This window comes from Loxodonta africana, chromosome X (assembly GCF_030014295.1).
Source record: "Loxodonta africana isolate mLoxAfr1 chromosome X, mLoxAfr1.hap2, whole genome shotgun sequence".
Taxonomy (NCBI): Eukaryota; Metazoa; Chordata; class Mammalia; order Proboscidea; family Elephantidae; genus Loxodonta; species Loxodonta africana.
The window spans coordinates 58850467-58870794 of record NC_087369.1 but is presented as its reverse complement, the minus strand read 5'-3'; the positions used below and the strand labels follow the sequence as shown (position 1 = coordinate 58870794).

Below are 20328 nucleotides of genomic sequence, written 5' to 3'. Positions count from 1 at the left end.
AGATCCTATTATACAGCCACAGTAGTCAAAACAGCCTGGTACTGCTACAACAACAGACACATAGACCAATGGAACAGAATTGAGAATCCAGATATAAATCCATCCAGATATGAGCAGCTGATATTTGACAGTTAATTGGGGAAAAGATAGTCTTTTTAACAAATGGTGCTGGCATAACTGGATATCCATCTGCAAAAAAAAGAAACTAGACCCATACCTCACACCATGTACAAAAACTAACTCAAAATCGATCAAAGACCTAAACATAAAGTCTAAAACGATAAAGATCATGGAAGAAAAAATATGGACAATGTTAGGAGCCCTAATACAAGGCAGAAACAGAATACAAAACATCCCTAAAAATGCCGAAGAGAAACCAGATAAGTGGGAGCTTCTAAAAATCAAACACCCATGCTCATCTAAAGACTTCACCAAAAGAGTAAAAAGACCACCTACAGACTGGGAAAAAACTTTCAGGTAAGGCATCTCCAACCAGCGCCTGATCTCTAAAATCTACATGATTCTGCTAAAACTCAACCACAAAAAGACAAACAACCCAATTAAAAAATGGGCAAAGGATATGAACAGGCACTTCACTAAAGAAGACATTCAGGTAGCTAACAGACACATGAGGAAATGCTCTCCATCATTAGCCATTAGAGAAATGCAAGTCAGAACTACAATGAGATTCCATCTCTCTCCAAAACGGCTGGCATTAACCCAAAAAGCACAAAATAATAAATGTTCAAGAGGCTGTGGAAAGATTGGAACTCTTATACACTGCTGGTGGGAATGTAAAATGGTAGAACCACTTTGGAAATCGATTTGGCCCTTCCTGAAAAACCTAGAAATAGAACTACCATATGACCCAGCAATCCGACTCCTCGGAATATATCCTAGAGAAATAAGAGCCTTTACACGAACAGATACATGCACACCCATGTTCATTGCAGCACTGTTTATGATAGCAAAAAGATGGAAGCAACCAAGGTGCCCATCAATGGATGAATGGATAAATTATGGCATATTCACACAATGGAATACCATGCATCGATAAAGAACAGTGATCAATCTGTGAAACATTTCATAACATGGAGGAACCTGGAAGGCATTACACTGAGTGAAATTAGTCAGTTGCAAAAGGATAAATATTGTATAAGACCACTATTATAAGATCTTGAGAAATAGCTTAAACTGAGAAGAACACAGTCTTTTGTGGTTACGAGTTGGGGGAGGGAGGCAGGGTGGGAGAGGGGTATTCACTAATTAGATAAAAAAAATAAGTACTTTAGGTGAAGGGAAGGACAACACTCAATACAGGGGAGGTCAGCACAACTGGACTAAACCAAAAGCTAAGAAGTTTCCTGAATAAACTGAATGCTTCGAAGGTCAGTGAGGCAGAGGCAGGGGTTTGGGGACCATGGTTTCAGGTGACATCTAAGTCAATTGGCATAATAAAATCTATTAAGAAAACATTCTGCATCCCACTTTGAAGAGTGGCGTCTGGGGTCTTAAACACTAGCAAGCGGCCATCTAAGATGCATCAATTGGTCTCAACCCACCTGGATCAAAGGAGAATGAAGAACACCAAGAACACAAGGTAATTATGAGCCCAAGAGACAGAATGGGCTACATGAACCAGAGACTACATCATCCTGAGTCCAGAAGAACTAGATGGTGCCCAACTACAACCAATGACTGCCCTGACAGGGAACGCAACAGAGAACCCCTGGGGGAGCAGGAGAACAGTGGGATGCGACCCTAAATTCTCATAAAAAGACCAGACTTAATGGTCTGACTGAGACTAGAAGGACCCTGGTGGTCATGGTCCCCAAACCTTCTGTTGGCCCAAGACAGGAACCATTCCTGAAGTCAACTCATCAGACATGGATTGGACTGGACAATGGGTTGGAGAGAGATGCTGATGAGGAGTGAGCTACTTGCATCAGGTGGACACTTGAGACTATGTTTGCATCTCCTGTCTGCAGGGTAGAGGGGGTTAGAAGCTGGCAAAATGGTCACAAAAAGAGAGACTGGAAGGAGGGAGCGGGCTCTCATTGAGGGGAGAGTAAGTGGGAGTATGTAGTAAGGTGTATATAAGTTTTTATGTGAGGGACTGACTTGATTTGTCTTGATTAAAGCACAATAAAAATTATTTTTAAAAAGTTTTCAATTTTTATGAGGTCCCGTTTATTTATTTTGTCTTTTGCTGTTTGTGCTTTCGTTATTAGATAATCCATTGTTAAAAGCTAGGTCTGACAACGTTGCCCCCCGCGTTTTCTTATAAGAAATTTATGGTTTTATTTTGCACATTTAGTCCTCAATCCGTTTGGAATTTGTTTTTGTGTATACTGTGAGGCATGGATCCTGTGTCATTATTCTGCATGTGGAAACCCAATTTTCCCAGCAGCAGTTATTGAAGAGACTCTTCTTTGCTTATCGAATGCACTTAGCACCCTTGTCAAAAATCAGTTAACCATAGATGTGTGGGTTTGTTTCTGAACTCTCAGTTCTATTCCATTGTTCCATGTGTCTATTATTACATCAGTACCAGGCTGTTTTGATTACTGTAGCAGTATAAAAAAAAAAAAAGCAGTATAGTATGTTTTAAAATCAGGAAGTGTGAGTCTTCTTATTTTGTTCTTCTCTTTCAACACTCTTATAGCTATTTGAGGCCTCTTACTATTCCATATAAAGTTGAGGATTGGCTTTTCTATTTCTGTAGAGAAGACTGTTGGAATTTTGATCAGGATTGCATCTCTGTGATGGCTAATGACGGTGAGCATCATTTCATGTGTTTGCTGGCCATTTGAATGTCCTCTTTGGTGAAATGTCTATTCAAGTCCTTTGCCCATTTTATGACTGGGTTATTTGTCTTTTTGTTGTTACATTGTTGTTACATCTATAGATTGCTTTGGGTAGTATTGACATCTTAACAATATTAAGTCTTCCAACCCAAGAACCTGGAACATCTTTCCATTTATTTTTCTTTAATCTCTTTCAGCAGTTTTATAGTTTTCATTGTATAAGTCTTTCACATCCCTGGTTAGATTTGTTCCTAGGTATTTTATTCTCTTAGCTGCTATTATAAATGGAATTGTTTTCCTAATTTCCCTTTCAGATTTCTCATTGCTGGTGTATAGAAACCCAAGTGATTTTTGTTTGCTGACCTTGTACCCTGCAACTTTTCTAAATTCCTCTATTAGCTCTAGAAGTTTTCTTGTGGATTCTTTGGCATTTTCTGTATATAGGATCATATCATCTGCAAATAATTTTATTTTTTCTTTTCTAATATGGATACCTCTGCTAGGACTTCTAATATTGAATAGAATTGGTGAGTGCGGCACCCTTGTCTGGTTCCCGATTTCAAGGGGAAAGCTGTCAGTCTTTCTCCATTAAGTATAATGTTGGCTCTTGGCTTTTCATATATGCCCTGAATTATGTTGAGGAATTTCCCTTCTATTCCAATCTTCTTTTGGGTTTTCATCAAGAAAGGGTGTTAGATTTTGTCAAATGCTTTTTCTGCATCCATAGAGATGATCCTGTTGTTCTTTTCCTTTGTTCTATTGATGTCGTGTATTATGTTGATTGATTTTTCTAACGTTGAACCATCCCTGCATTCCTGGAATAAGTCCTATTTGGTCGTGGTATATGACTCTTTTAATATGCTGTTGGATTCTGTTTGCTAGTATTTTGTTGAGGATTTTTGCATCCATATCCATATCCATAAGAGATATTGGCCTATAATTTTCTTTTCTCATGGTGTCTTTGTCTGGCTTGGGTATCAGGGTTATGTTTGCTTCATAGAATGAATTAGGGAATATTGCTTCCTTCTCTATCTTTTGGAAGAGTTTAAACAGTAGTGGTATCAATTCTTCTCAAATATTTGGCAGAATTCCCTAGTGGTGCCATATGGTCCAGGACTTTTTTTGTTGGGAGGTCTTTGATCACTGATTCAATCTCTTCACTTGTTATGGGTCTGTTGAGACTTTCTATTTCCTGTTGAGCCAGTTTGGGTAAGTTGTGTGCTTCGAAGAATTTGTTGCCATACAGCTGTTCATAATATTGCCACAAATCTCATTTATTTCTGTAGGGTCAGTTGTAATGTCCCGTTTCAGTTTTTATTTTGGTTATTGAGATTAAGATTTTTTTTACTTGTGGTTGTTTGAACATTTCTGTTATCCTACATCCCAGTAGCAGTTAAGGTGAGAGTGTTCATTCTGAACGAGTTAATCAAGTCCAGGAAAGTGGTATTCAAATCTCAAAGGAAGGGCAAAGCCTGAGATCCCAGGGAGGGGGGCTTGAGATACCTGGAGCTTGTGCCCAAAGGTCAGGAGCTGGAAATCTCTAAGGAATATAATGACCACACTTCTTGGTTTTCCTGGGATAGTCCCAGTTTACATCTGCAGTCCTTGGGTAATTACTAACACTAGCCTTCCAGTGTCAAAAGTGTTCTAGTAATACAGGCAGACCCTGGGTTACAAACAAGATCCGTTCCTAAGTGTGTCATTACGAATTCGTAGGTAAGTCAGAACAGATGCATACGGTTCTTATTTAGCCTTACTTTAGGGTCGCTATGAGTTGGACTCAACTCGACGGCAGTGGTTTTGGTTTTTTTTTGGTTTAGTGCAAGAGGAAACCCTGGTGGTGCAGTGGTTAAGAGCTACGGCTGCTAACCAAAAGCTTGGCAGTTCGAATCCACCAGGTACTCCTTGGAAACCCTATGGGTCAGTTCTACTCTGTCCTATATGGTCACTATGAGTTGGAATCGACTCGATGGCAATGGGTTTGTTTGTTTTGGTCTTAGTGCAAGAAAAGACTCAAAGCCTTTTCAATGATTTCAAAGCTGCACATGCAGCAAACGAAGGTGACTGTGATGAAGAATTTGTTGGGAGTAGGGGTTCGTTCAATGGTTTCAAAGTGAGGGCAACTTTATGTAATATTAAAGGACCAGTACAAGTTGTCTGTAAGTCGGATATTCATAACCCAGGGACTTATTGTACAATAAATTATATGGCCACACTACTGGAGGAGAAACAAGAGACTTTGTTTCCCCTGTTATTTTTATCTGGAACAGTGGCTTGAAGAGGAAATTATACCTTTGGGACTCCAAGACAATAAGCTCCTTAAAGGCAAAGACTGCCATGTGACCGGACTTTTTTTTTTTAATAAGTAAAGCATAAAGTTTCTTATATACATAAAAACGATAAACTAAGAAATACGTGATTGAATTTTGTATTCCTAGCACCTAGCTCAAGGAGCCCTGGTGGCATAATGGTTAAATGCTTGGCTGCTAACCAAATGGTCAGCGGTTCAAACCCACCAGCCACTTTTTTGGGGGAAAAGACCTGGTGACTTGCTCCCTTACAGATTTAAACCTAGGAAACTCTACGGGGCAGTTCTACTCTGTCATATAGGGTTGTTATGAGTCAGAAGCAACTCAACAGTACTTAGCTCAAGATCCAAAGGTGGTGCAGTTTGCGCTTGACTACTAAAGGTTGGCAGTTTGAACCCACCCAGTGGCACCGTGGAAGAAAGGCCTGGTGATCTTCTTCCATAAGATCACAGCCAAGAAAATCCTATGGAGCAGGTCTACTCTGTAACACATGGGGTCCCCATGAGTATGAATCAACTCATCAGCAACGGATTGGTTTAGTGTCTAGCTCTGTGTATCAATTCATGCTTCTTGCCTGCTGCCTACCCCTCAGGCAGTTTCTGTGTGGCCCATACTTAGCCACATCAGTTTTTTTTTAAATTGTGGTTTAAGTGAAAGTTTACAATTCAAGTCAGTTTCTCATACAAAAACTTATACACACATTGTTATGTGACCCTAGTTGCTCTCCCTACAACGTAACAGCATGCTCCTTCTCTCTGCCCTGTATTTCCCACATCCATTCGACCAGCTCCTGTCCCCTTCTGCCTTCTCATCTATCTCCAGACAGGAACTTCCCATAGTCTCATGTGTCTACTTGAGCTAAGAAGCACACTCCTCACCAGTATCATTTTATGTCTTATAGTCCAGTCTAATCTTTGTCTGAAAAGTTGGCTTTGGGAATAGTTTTAGTTTTGGCCTAATAGAGAGTCTGGGGGCCATGACCTCTGGGGTCCCTCCAGTCTCAGTCAGACCATTAAGTCTGGTCTTCTTACTAGAATTTGAGGTCTGCCTCCCACTGCTCTCCTGCTCCATCAGGGATTCTCTGTTGTGTTTCCTGTCAGGGCAGTCATTGGTGGTAGCCGGGCACCATGTAGTTCTTCCAGTCTCATGCTGATGGAGTCTCTGGTTTATGTGGCCCTTTCTGTCTCTTGGGCTCATATTTTCCTTGTGTGTTTGGTGTTCATTCTCCTTTGCTCCGGGTGGGTTGAGACCAATTGATGCATCTTAGATGGCCGCTTGCTAGCTTTTAAGACCCCAGACGACACTCACCAAAGTGGGATGCAGAACGTTTTAATATATTTTGTTATGCCAGTTCACCTAGATGTCCCCTGAAGCCATGGTCCCCAGACTGCTGCCCCTGCTACCCTGTCCCTCAAAGTGTTTGGTTGTATTCAGGAAACTTCTTAGCTTTTGGTTTAGTCCAGTTGTGCTTACTTCCCCTGTAATGCCACATCAGTACTTTAATGATTGCACTGACATCTGGTGGTCATTTCCAAGTCTTTCTCTGGGCAACTCCTGAACTTCACATTCCATCAAAGCAACTTTTATCTGAATCCTACAGAGAATAGATCTGTTGATAGGTGGTAACAGTTAGATGTATTGCTTCTTCTCAAAAGGTATTTAGAGACAAGAATGGCAGCAATGTGGAACGGGCACAGTGAAATGATGAATATCATCAAGAACTGAAATTTCTTTGTGGAATTTCAGGCCTATGGGGGAGTTATTGTTATATAGAAGTGTCCTTCCTGAAACGATACCAAGTAAGCCAATGGCATTAAATTCTTGGTAGCAACAAGATAGCAAGTCAATGCCAGTACACATATAATCCAATGTCGACTAGACAAACTCTTACATGAAAAGTTGGACACAGGTAAACTGCCTTACTGGTGTCTGGCTAATGTTGAGAGGGAGAAAGGAAGGAATGAAATGCAGGAAAAACAGGGTGAAAAGTAGGTAAGCCATGTTCAAAGTATAGCTTTACTTTGTGTTCTGTGTTCCAGGGAAGTGTGAAAAGGAAATGTTTGTATACTCAAGCACCTCCCCCCACCCACTTTAATTTACATGGTCATTTCAGCAGGTTTCTCACAGAAGACATTTTAATCCCAACATATCATAAAGAATGCTAAGAACACTAGTATTTATCTGAAGAACAATTTTAATCATGCATTCCACTCCTTGTAAGAAGTGACTACAGGTTAGAGCAACAGAGGAAGAAAGAGAGTCAGGAATAGGAGGAGGAAATGGAATGCATGGCTAATTGTCTCCATGAATAACTGCCTTCTTTGCCATGAGACCAGAAGAACTGGATGGTACCTGGCTACCATTACTGAACATTTTGATCAAAGATTCTATTGAAGACTACTGATCAAAAGGGGGAAAACGCAGAACAGAATTTCAGATTCTTATGACATACTGATTTCCTGGAGCCATTGAGGCTGGATGAACCCCTGAAATTATCACCCTGAGATGATCTTTAAACCTTAAACCAAAAATATCCTCTGAAGTCTTCTTAAAACCAAACAATAGTTTAGCTTAACTAGTAAAAAAGTCTGCCTTGAGCATTATATTCTTTTAAGAATTATCGACATGTGATCAAATTGACAACAGCAACTCAAAAGATTAGATAGAAACCTTAGGGGGCAGTGAGTTTATGTTAATGGGGGAGGAACAACTCAGAAAAGGAGGGTGAGAATGGTTGCACAACTAAAAGAATATAATCAATGCATGGAATTGTACATGTAGAAATGGTTGAATTGGTGCATGTTCTACTGTGTCAATTTTCAATTAACAACAACGAAACAGTTTTTTAAAAAGTGACTGCAGGAAAGAGATCTGTCAAAGCTCATGATCTTACACTCATTAAAAGATCAAAGAAAGACAAAAAACAGCTCCCAGTTGATTCTCAGGTCATCAGGAAATTATCACCCATGTATGAGACACAATTTAAGTAGCCATAATGAATAAGGTATCTAGGTATCTGGGATCTCTCAGAAAACACAAGCTGCTCCTCGTTTGCCTCATTATGGCAAAAAATATTACTGAATCTTGAAATACATAAATAAATATTTAACAAATCTTTTTAAGAAGTGGAGCCTGCTGATTCCAACTAAAGTTGCCTTTTACACTACTCTCCCTATGCTCGCCACCCCACTTTTACGATCAGAAATCAATGGCTACAAAGTTTAGGGTCTTCAAAAAAATACCATACACCAGTTGGATAAGGCTGTGCTTTATTTATTACATGCATAATTACAAATCTGTGGTAAGTGGAAATATATAAAGCAATGGTGACCTGCTTTTAAGCCACATAGAGAAAGGGCCGGACTAGCCCATTAACCCTTCTACCAGTTTCTATTCCATTGCCTTTAACATGATTGTTTCCATTTCTTACGATTTGCATAGCACTTACTTGTCAAAGTACGTTCCATTCATTGTCTTGGTTTATCCTCACAACAACCCTATGAGGTAGGTAGGGCAAGTAACACTGTCCCCATTTTGCAGATGGGAACACTGAGGCACAGAGTGGTTAAGATCTCAAGGCTAGTTAGTAGAAGCACAGGGAATATAAACCAGGTCTCCTAACTCCCCCAGCCCATGCTTTCCTTTTTAGACTATGTTGCTATGCATGACCAGGGAGCAGAATGAAGTGAGCGGTGAGCCACAGCTTTGGTCCAGGCTGTGCCTATGAACAGGGTCCAACATTTTAAAAGTTGGACTAAAGCTAAGAAAGTATGGCTAAAGTGTTGGCAACACTCAGATAAATAATTGCTCTGAGCAGCTCAGCACCAAGCTTCCTATGGAAACTCAGGCTATATTAGCTTTGGTTGAAGATAATTTCTGGATGCCTAGTTGCTGTTGATGTTTATATATTAGCTTCATGTGAACTGTGACCAGCTCTCAGGAACTAAAATGTCAAGTCAGACATGTTTTATTTGGCTTATGCAGTTGGAGCCTGCCCTACAAATGAGTGTACACAGAGATATTCATATGGTAGCCCATGGGCTAAAACCTAGCCCCTCTGATCCTCCTGGCCTCATGGGCTCACTCAGTGGGTGGTGGTTTTCCAAAGGCCAGAACTGACTGGGCAGAGGTTAGAGCAGGAGACTGACCTTGGTAAAATGGAGAAGAGTCACCATTATGACATCAATGTCATCCTTAGGTGACATGACCAGGGTGCTGTCTGTCAGGCCCAACTCTTTTCTGGCCTGTACCTGGTTAGCAGAATAGCTTCAAAAGACAGTTTAAGAGAACAAAATGTAATATTAATACACATCATTTTTTATCTAGAATGCAATTCTTAATCATTACACAGTCCCAAAGGACCAAATATATAATAAAAAAGTAAATACTTACAAAAAGCTGAGTACTAAAAAGGCAAGACAATGGGACAGAAAGGAGGAAGAAGAGGGGGCAAAGTGAAATGGAGGAGGTAAAAGTACTCCCGAAGGACCATGTTATTTTGAGGTATACTCAAATATGAAAATGAACCTAAAAACTCTCATCCTGGTACAATGATCTCAGGCTACTTCCTCTTTCCCATTTTGCCAGATGGCATTTCACTCACCAAATCCTAGACTTCATCTGAATTTCAACAGATTTGGACTAAAAAAATCCGTTGCTGTCAAGTTGATTCCAACTCATAGCAACACTGTAGGACAGAGTAGAACTGCCCCACAGGGTTTCCAAGAAGCGGCTGGTGGATTCAAACTGCTGACCTTTTGGTTAGCAGCTGAGCTTTTAACCACTACACCACCAGGGCTACAGATATGGACTAACCAAACCCAAACCAAACCCAGTGCCGTCGAGTCGATTCCGACTCATAGCAACCCTGTAGGACAGAGTAGAACTGCCCCATAGAGTTTCCAAGGAGTGCCTGGCGGATTCGAGCTGCCGACCCTTTGGTTAGCAGCCGTAGCACTTAACCACTATGCCACCAGGGTTTCCAAGATTTGGACTAGTAGGTAATAAGCTTTCTTCCTTGAAATGCTAAAAGCCCTCGACATTCTTGACAGATACCACTGGCTTTAGTCCCTAAGGTAAAGAAAAGCCCCATTGACCCCTTCAACTCAGAAGTATCTTCCATTCTGTATTCTCAAAACCATCCTCCCTCTCTTCCAAGGTCCACATTCAAAACGCTATGCTTGTAACGACGGAGAGAAATCTGGCTTCGGGGAATAGGAGAAAGAGAGAGGTCTTTTTTTTTAACCCTCATGTTTTTTAAATCATCACATGCTATCTCTCCTTAAAAGGCCACACGTTCAAGAAGTGTGTGCATAGAGGCTGAAGACCCTTTGGCAGGAACTTAGACATAGGGAGTTAGGACTGCAGAATTGGGCTGGACTACCTGATAGGTCCCATCCAAGAAATTCAAACTCCACACATCTTATAGTTTTCTTCTTTGGGGATTTGGCAAAAGCAGACTACACAGTGGAAAAACCTATTTTGTTCCCTACATCACTTCGAAATTTTGCCCAGATCTAGATGTGTTGAAATGAAAATGTGGCCAGCAAACGTTTGGGGTATAACTCAAAGTTGCTAACACCACGATTCCAAGAATGTCTCTCCTTGGAGCAAACTACCAAAAAGTTCAGTTTCTAACCACAGGTCCACTACACTGATGTAACTACAAATTTAGCACAGCTCTGTTTGTGGTTTTGTTGTGGTTTGTGTTTTTTTTCTTTGAGCTATGACCTGAGAAACCCTCACCTTTTTCTTCTTAATACACAATAAGTATATATTTTGTTGTTGTTGGTTGCCATTGAGTCAATTCTGACTCATGACAAACTCATGTGTTCAGAGTAGAACTGTTCCATAGGGTTTTCAAGGCTGTGACCTTTTGGAAGCAGATTGCCAGCTTGTCTTCCAAGGCACCTCTGGGTGGGTTCAAACCACCAACCTTTTGGCTAATAGTCTAACGCTTAACCATTTGCGCCACCCAGATACTAAAAAAAAAAAAAATCATTGCTGTAAAGTTGATTCTGACTCATAGCAACCCTACAGGACAGATTAGAACTGCCCCATAGGGTTTCCAAGGAGCAGCTGGTGGATTTGAACTGTCAATGTTTTGGTTAGCAGCCAAGCACTTAACCACTATGCCACCAGGGCTTGACCCAGATACTAGGGTGTGGTGCAAATGGTTAAGGCATTTGGCTGCCAACTGAAAGACTGGAGGTTCAAGTCCACCCAGAGGTGCCTTGGAAAAAAGGCCTGGTGATCGACTTCCAAAATATCTGCCATTAAAAAACTATGGAATAAAGCAAACGGTAACACGTTAGGAATGTGTTTCTTAGTCCAGTCAAGTATACGAGACCAAATGGGCAACATCTGCCCAAAAGCAAAGATGAGAAGGCAGGAAGGGACAGGAAAACTGGACGAATGGACACGGAGACCCCAGGGTGGAAAGGGAAAGGGGGAGAGTACTGACACATTAAAGGGATTGCAACTAATGTCACAAAACAATTTGTGTATAAATTTTTGAATGAGAAACTAATTTGTGCTGTAAAATTTCACCTAAAACACAACAAAATTAAAAAAGAAAAAACTATGGAGCACAGTTCTACTCTGACACACATAGGGTTGCCATTAGTCAGAAATGACTTGAAGACAACTGGTGACAGATAAAGGATTTAATAGATTTAAAAAAAAAACAAAACATTTTGCTATAGAAATTAAAGAGAATATACCTAAAGTTAATCACTTAGGCAATGGCAGTAGAGGCTGTACTCCTTCATGAGAAGATGTCTTGGGTCAGCCTTCTCCATATAAGTAGGCTTCCCTGAAGCCAAACACTGCTTTAAGCCTCTCCTTTGTATGGAAAGCATGGTTGGGGGGGTACTTTATTGTCTTTATTGTTTTTCCCCTTCAGGTACATGATTAAGTAGTTTATAAATGCCAGGATGTATGGCTTGGGACATGGAATGGCCTTGTTCCCACCATCTCACACAAACTAGGGCTCTTCAACTGCCATAACTTTCAATTCCTTCTCCAAAGGGAGACCAGGCAGTTCCAGAGGTGGTTAGGAAAGGGAAAAAAAAAATCAACATTTTAGGACGTGTAGGTTCAGACATTACAGGCATACCTCATTTTCTTGCGCTTCACAGATACTGTGTTTTGTGCAAATTGAAGGTTTGTGTCAACTGTGCATCGATCAAGTCTATCAGTGTCATTTTTCCAAAAGCATGTGCTCACTTTGTGTCTCTGTGTCACATTTTGGTACTTCTCGCAATATTTCAAACTTTTTCATTATTATTGTATCTGTTATGATGATCTGTGATCAGTGATCTTCGATGTAACTATTGTAATTCTTTTGGGGTGCCATGAACCATACCCATATAAGATGGAAAACTTAATAAATATTGTGTGTGTTCTGACTGTTCCACCAACTGGCCATTCCCCCATCTCACTCCCTCTCCTCAGGCCTCCCTATTTCCTGAGACACAACAATATTGAAATTAGGCCAATTAATAACCCTACAATGACCTCTAAGCGTTCAAGTGAAAGGAAGCGTCTTTCGAAAGCTAGAAAAGAATAAGCTTAGTGAGGAAGTCATGTCAAAAGCCAAGATAGGCTGAAAGTTAGGCCTCTTGTGCCAAACAATTCACCAAGTTGTGAATGCAAAGGAAAAGTTCTTGAGGGAAATTAAAAGTGCTACTCCAGTGAACACAGGAGTTATAAGAAAACAAAACAGCCTTATTGCTGATATGGAGAAGTTTTTAGTGGTCTGGATAGAGCAAACCAGCCACAGCGTTCCCTTAAGCAAAGCCTAATCCAGAGCAAGGCCCTAACTCTCTTCAATTTTATGAAGGCTGAGAGAGGTGAGGAAGCCGCAGAAGAAAAGTATGAAGCTGGCAGAGGTTGGTTCGTGAGGTTTAAGGAGAGAAGCCGTGTCCGTAGCATAAAAGTGCCAGGTGAAGCAGCAAGTGCTGATGTAGAAGCTGCAGCGAGTTACCCAGGAGATCCAGCTGACTGATGGAGGGGGCTGCGCTAGACAACAGGTTTTCAGTGCAGAGGAAACAGCCTTCTACTGGAAGAAGATGCCCTCTAGGACCTTCATGGCCAGAGAGGAGAAGTCAATGTCTGCTTCAAAGCTTCAAAGGACAGGCTGACTCTCTCGTTAGGGGCTGATGCAGCTGGTGGCTTTAAGTTGAAGCCAACGCTCGTTTACCATTCCAAAAATCCTAGGGCCCTTAAGAATTATGCTAAAGCTACTCTGCCTGTTCTATGTAAATGGAACAACAAAGCCTGGGTGACAGCACATCTGTTTACAACATTGTTTATGGAATATTTTAAGCATACGGTTGAGACTACTGCTCAGAAAAAAAAAAGATTCCTTTCAAAATATTACTGCTCGCACTGTTCACAACAGCAAAAAGATGGAAGCAACCAAGGTGCCCATCGACGGATGAATGGATAAATAAATTATGGTATATTCACACAATGGAATACTACGCATCGTTAAAGAACAATGATGAAACTGTGTATCATTTCATAACATGGAGGAATCTGGAAGACGTTATGCTGAGTGAAATTAGTTGCAAAAGGACAAATATTGTATGAGATCACTATGGTAAGAACTGGAGAAATAGTTTAAACAGAGAAGAAAATATTCTTTGATGGGTACGAGAGGGGGGCAGGAGGGAGGAAGAGGGGTTTTCACTAATTAGATAGTAGATAAGAACTATTTTAGGTGAAGGGAAAGACACCACATGATACAGGAGAGGTCAGCACAACTGGACTAAACCAAAAGCAAAGAAGTTTCCTGAATAAACTGAATGCTTCGAAGGCCAGCGTAGCAGGGCCGGGGGTTTGGGGACCATGGTTTCAGGGAACATCTAAGTCAATTGGCATAATAAAATCTATTAAAAAAAAAGTTCTGCATCCTACTTTGGAGAGTAGCGTCTGGGGTCTTAAACGCTAACAAGCGGCCATCTAAGATACATCAATTGGTCTCAACCCACCTGGAGCAAAGGAGAATGAAGAACACCAAGAACACAAGGTAATTATGAGCCCAAGAGATAGAAAGAGCCACATAAACCAGAGACTACATCAGCCTGAGACCAGAAGAACTAGATGGTCCCTGGCTACAACCGAGGACTACCCTGACAGGGAATGCAACAGAGAACCCCTGAGGGAGCAGGAGAGCAGTGGGATGCAGACCTCAAATTCTCATAAAAAGACCAGACTTAACGGTCTGACTGAGACTAGAAGGACCCCAGAGGTCACGGTCCCCAGACCTTCTATTAGCCCAAGACAGGAACCATTCCCAAAGCCAACTCTTCAGACAGGGATTGGATTGGACTATGGGATAGAAAATGATACTGGTGAAGAATGAGCTTCTTGGATCAAGTAGACACGTGAGACTATGTTGGCATCTCCTGTCTGGAGGGAGATGAGCAGGCAGAGGGGGTCAGAAGCTGGCCAAATGGACACAAAATGAGAGACTGGAGGGAAGGAGTATGCTGTCTCATTAGGGGGAGAGCAATTAGGAGTATATAAAAAACAAAAACCCAGTGATGTAGGAAGGTGTATATAAATTTTTGTATGAGAGACTGACTTGATTGGTAAACTTTCACTTAAAGCACAATAAAAAAAAGTTGAATTGGCAAGAGTTATGTTTTTTTTTATGTGATATATTTACAACAATGCACCTGATCACCCAAGAGCTCTGGTAGAGATATACAAGGAGATTAATGTTGTTTTCATGCTTGCTAACACAACATCCATTCTGTATTCCACAGATCAAGGAGTAATTTCAACTTTTAAGTCTTATGATTTAAGAAATACATTTTGTAAGGCTATAGCTGCCACAGACAGTGATTTCTTGGGCAAAGTAAACTGAAAACCTTCTGGAAAGGATTCACCACTCTAGATGCCATTAAGAACATTTGTGATTCATGGAAGGAGGTCAAAATATCAACAGGAGTTTGCAAGAAGTTGATTTCAACCTTCATGGACAACTTTCAGGAGTGCAAGACTTTAGTGGAGGAAGTAACTAGAGATGTGGTAGAAATACCAAGAGAATTAGAAGTGGAGCCTGAAGATATGGCTGTATTGCTGCAATCTCATAATAAAACTTCAATGGATGAGGAGTTGCTTCTTACGGATGAGCAGAGAAAGTAGTTTCTTGAGATGGAATCTACTGGTGAAGATGCTATGAACATTGTTGAAATGACAACAGAAGATTGAGAATATTACATGAATTTAGTTGATAAAGCAGTGGCAGAGTTTGAGAAGATCGACTCCAATTTTAAAAGAAGTTCTAATGTGTGTGAAATGCTATCAAACAGCATCACATGCTTTGGAGAAATCTTTTGTGAAAGGAAGAGTGAATCGATGGAGCAAACTTCACTGTTGTCTTATTTTAAGAAATTGCCACCACAGCCACCCCAACCTTCAACAACCACCACCCTGATCAGTCAGCAGCCATCGACATCAAGACAAGACCCTCCACCACCAAAAAGATTATGACTTGCTGAAGGCTGAAATGATGGTTAGCATTTTTTACCAATCAGGTATTTTTAATTAAGGTATGTACATTGTTTTTTTTAGACATAATGCTACTGCACACTTAATAGACTACAGTATAGTATACACATAACTTTTACATGCACTGAGAAACCAAAAAATTCATGTGACTCACTTTTTCATGATATTTGCTTTATTGCGGTGGTCTGAAATCAAACCTGCAATATCTCCAAGGTATGCCTGTATTTAGATATCTATTTTTTTTAAGGACTCAATGTTCTACCTTCCATTTACTTTCTAAATTCCTAATTTTTCTTAAGGCTTTCAGAAGTTCAATACCCTATACACCACCATGAAAGATGTCCTCCTGCTTCCTCTGAACTGATGGGTGGCCCACCACTGGTTCCAGTGTAGGTAAATCAATACCTCACAATACAATGTGGGTCAGTCATCAGTAAGTACTTGGGCAATATAAAACACACTGGCCATTCAAAATTCTCAGCACCGTCTTTGTTACCATTATTAAAAACTGAACTTCTAAATTTGTGCTCTTTGGATTTATTAAAAAAACAAAAGATTCATCACCTGACAGAACCAACAGCAAGACCCAACAACAGCAAGTGACTTAAATACTTAAAAACATACAATTATTACCTCTCATAATGGACTCTCTTGCATTCTAAGTTCCGTGCCCCCCCCCAACATCTGAATGGTCTCATAAGGCTTTGGTTCTGAATTACTTAGCTGCCTCAGACAACACTAAAGTCTCCATTACTTTAACATTCTTATGTTCTAACAGAATTGAAGACTCAACAGAGAAATTTATGCTCTGCTCTGTTCTTCCTGTAAAGGGTTCAGATTCAGCCTTTGGTACCAAAACAAGTGAATTGCTTTGTGGTTCAATCAGCAAATTAATTTTTTGCTTTGCCAGATGGCAAATTCAAATTATTGTCAATGTCAGGTTATCCAGATACCAGAAGATATCTGTTTTGTGGATTACAGCACTCCTACTCCACAGCTGGCCTGAGCCAGAAGGAAGCTGGGGCCAGAAAAAGAGGAAGGTGTCTGAAAACACATCTCTGATCAAACAGCATTTAGAAAGTATACCTTGGCACAGTGTTATCTGATTTCTTGGATTTATTCTCTGAAGTAGCACCTTAACACTGGCTCATCTGTCTAAAATAAAGAACAGAACCTAGAGGAAACACAAGGGCAAACTTAGATGAAATCTATATCCCTCCTGTACTATGAAATACAACCAGTCACTGAATACCAGAAATACTAACATTTCCCGCTTTGCATACTTTAGGGGGAAGGATGGATAATAAGGAGAGATAGGTAGAGAACCAGAAATATACAGATAAGAACTTTGATTTCTACACAATATACAGGGGTAGTCAGGCAAATAGTCTCATCTCATGTGAGGAAGTCAGTGGAGTGGAAGGAACAAAAGATGTAAAGTTATTGAGCCATGATTGTGATAAAATGTAAAAGTTTTTTTTTTCTTTTTCATCCAATTGTTAGAGTGATATACAGTAAGATCTGCAAAAACCAGAACCTGTGTGAGACAGAAACCTGTCGAAGAAGGAAAACTCAAACATTTTCCACTAATAGAGAGCGACAGAAAAGTGGTAACTGTGCACCCTGTGAAAAGCGAAAAACTTGCAAGACCCGGAAAATCAAGGTAGTCCCGTCGAGTTCCAGCTCTCACAGATTTCACTGTACTTAAAAAGAGAAACTCTTATGGATGCCTTGATATTTTACAGATGAAAATTTAAATAAGCCTTGGCATAAGTTCTGTGCAATAAAAGAATTTCTGACTTGGGGAAGTTAAGAACTAGGGATAAAATTCCTAGTATAGCTATCAGCAACTTTTAAAATGAGGTATACTGAGGTGTTCAGGGTGGGGGGAAATGCTGACTGTTGATGCTGGGCTAGAAGGATGGCTGGAAGTGTCGAGAACAGGCTTGAAAAATGAGGAAAGGCTGAACTCTTACCACTGGCAGTTAAGTATCACTGTCATGAGCATGCGTGTGGAAATGGAGGAATGGCGGCAGCAGCAACTGGGACACATGGCAAAGAAAATGGCTGTGTATCACCTCTGGCCCATATGTCATAAGGTTGCTGAGTTTTAGATTAAAATTTAATTAGTCCCAAGAGTTATTTTTTGTAATATGAATGATTAGCCAGGCACAATGCTCAATCCCAAAGAGAAGGTTTAGTACTGAGGAGTAGAAAGGGGAAAAGAATGGAAGGGGAATAATTGTATGTGGGTAAAACTATAGAAAATGAAAACAGTGCTAGGAATGATGGTGGTGGCTCTGAATCCCACCAGGTGTCCCTACAGTGCAGTAAAGGTGGTAGGGAATTGACACAGGTATCTTTTCAATTGGCTGCAAGCACCTTTGGTGTCACCAGGCCTTGTCCATACCCGTGGGTCTTAAGATAGCTCTGTATTTTTATTTAGAATTATAAGGAGCCTCAAAAGGGAGTCACAGCTGCCTATCCTGTTCCGATGCCAGTATATCTGAAAGTACTCCAAGCCTATCGCATGCTCACAGGGACATACTTAACGTTGGGAGGAGGCATGAGTGTCCAGTTATTTTAGTACTGGTAGTCTTTATGAAGGAATGCTGATGTAGCTCTGGATCTTGCCTGGTTTACCAGTATGTAGTCTAGACTTAGTTCCCTTTACAGTTCTTTGGCCGAAGGGTGAATCTCATATTCCAGAAGTCTAAAGCACCATCATCCGTGGAGGTGGCATGTGGGTAAGAGGATTACTTGGATCTCACCAAAATGTGAAATTCCTAGTCAGTTACTTCGCTTAGAACTTTACTAATCATTCATTTCAAGGAAACTGGAAAGAAATCATTCCTTGCTACTAACAAATTCATGGCAAAGTCCTTGTCTACTAGCTAACAAACACCATCTGAAAATTATCCTTTCTGCAGACAAGCAGAAAGCTCTATAACTTATCTTTGTGCACTTCAAAAGAGTACCAGGAATAAGCAAGCTATAAAAGTCAACCTCTCTGAACTCATTCAGAGGAGATTAACCAAGCAGCATTGTCATATAATCAGAAATTAAAATTAACATATATACATAAAAAACTAATAATGCTAAATATTGTAACAGGAAAAAGATAACATTTGAACTGAATCTTCACAGTCTAGAAAATACCATTATTATTTTCCCTCTGGCTTTCCTTTCTGTGGTTGGAAAAGCAAAGCCCCTTAGTTGGCACTTCATCTTCCACCAGTGACAGGTAGAGCTCAAAAAAGTTGACTTTTTCATGAGTTTCATGAAGGCTATAGGCAGGATGGTTGTAATTTTTCTTGCATAGTTTTCAGTGATTGCATATTGGCTAACAATTATTTTTTAATTAAAAAAATCTTAAAAGATAAAATTAAACAACAGCTATCTTCTTCTACTCTTTCATGAAATCTTCCTAATACAATTATCACAGAAGCCTAACTATTTTCTCATAAAGAGAAGATTAAGTTGCAGAGATTATGTAGTGCAACTGGTTAACTTGTAGGAAAGAGACAACACACTAACATAACTTCACCATTCAAATATGGGAAATGTGTTTTGGGTACCCAGTTAATAAAATATATCCAGGGTCTGCAATGTCCTTCCTATTTTATATCCAACACAGCACTGCAATTCTAGTTGAAGAGAATGGAATCAGGATCTTGGTTCGCCATCTGTGCTATATGCTTCAACACATCCTTTTTGGTAATGATTCCAAGCAATCGTCTAAAAGACAAAACAATACAACAAAACAAAAATAAACCTGTAGTTAAAATAACATTTCCAAAGATCACACTTTTCCTCCTGAGTCCTTTCAACTTTGTCTTTGAACACTACCTGCACTTGCAGAGTGATGAGGCAACACTGCACCAGGCAAATGGGACAATGCATAGGCCCAACACTCCAAGCATTTCCACCTCTAGGTCTCAGAACAAGCAATTTCCTCTGTTTTAAATATTCTTCTGTACGTATATGAATCTTATTTACCCTTTGCAGTCCAGCCCCTCTTCCAGAACACCATCTCTAATCCTATAAGCCAGCAGTAATTCTGCCTTCCTCCCAGCAACAGCACTTTTTGTATGTGCCTCTTCTGTACCACTTGACCTGTTTGCTACTGTACTATAATCAGTTGTGTGCTCTTAGCTTCTCTATGACACTGTAGACTCCTCGAGAGCTGGGAAAGGTCTTATTCAATTATCTCTCTCCTTGGAATCTAGTGGAATGCCTCCTTACAGGATGTATGGATTCAGTAAATGTTGAATGAACCAGTTAGGGAAAGCTCCCTTACTGATTTAAATCTTGCAAGAGACCTACTATATATCATTTAGAAATTTTAGAGGGAGGAAAAATTCTTATGTAATTGCTGGATAAGAAATATCCCAGAAAGAAAAAAGCCAAGGCTCTGGGAGTCATAAGACATGGGTTTAAAGCCTATCTCTGCGTCAAAACAGTAACAAACTAAATAAAATTAAAAAAAAATACATATAAATAAATCCTATGTCTGTGATTCTGATGAAATTGTTCTGGAGTATGGCTTGGACATGGCAACTTTAAAAAAAAAATTATTGTGCTTTAAGCGAAAGTTTACAAATCAAGTCAGTCTCTCATACAAAAATTTATATACACCTTCCTATATACTCCTAATTGCTCTCCCGCTAATGAGACAGCATACTCCT

The 20328-nt window shown here is 40.2% G+C and overlaps 1 protein-coding gene across 5 annotated transcripts in view; it reads right to left on the bottom strand.

Annotated features, from left to right (window-relative positions):
* Window positions 1-5307: 5307 nt before the first annotated feature.
* The window catches only part of CLCN5 (chloride voltage-gated channel 5), a 281331-nt gene continuing 266310 nt past the window's right edge, over window positions 5308-20328 (bottom strand). For 2 of the 5 annotated variants that reach the window (XM_003418028.4, XM_064278288.1), the window contains one exon: window positions 5314-19378. In XM_003418028.4, the coding sequence (XP_003418076.2) occupies window positions 19288-19378 (91 nt within the window). In that variant the 3' untranslated portion in view covers window positions 5314-19287. Of the gene's footprint in view, window positions 19379-20328 lie in introns of all 5 variants that reach the window. The other 3 variants (XM_064278289.1, XM_023557854.2, XM_023557855.2) reach the window with 3 other exon arrangements.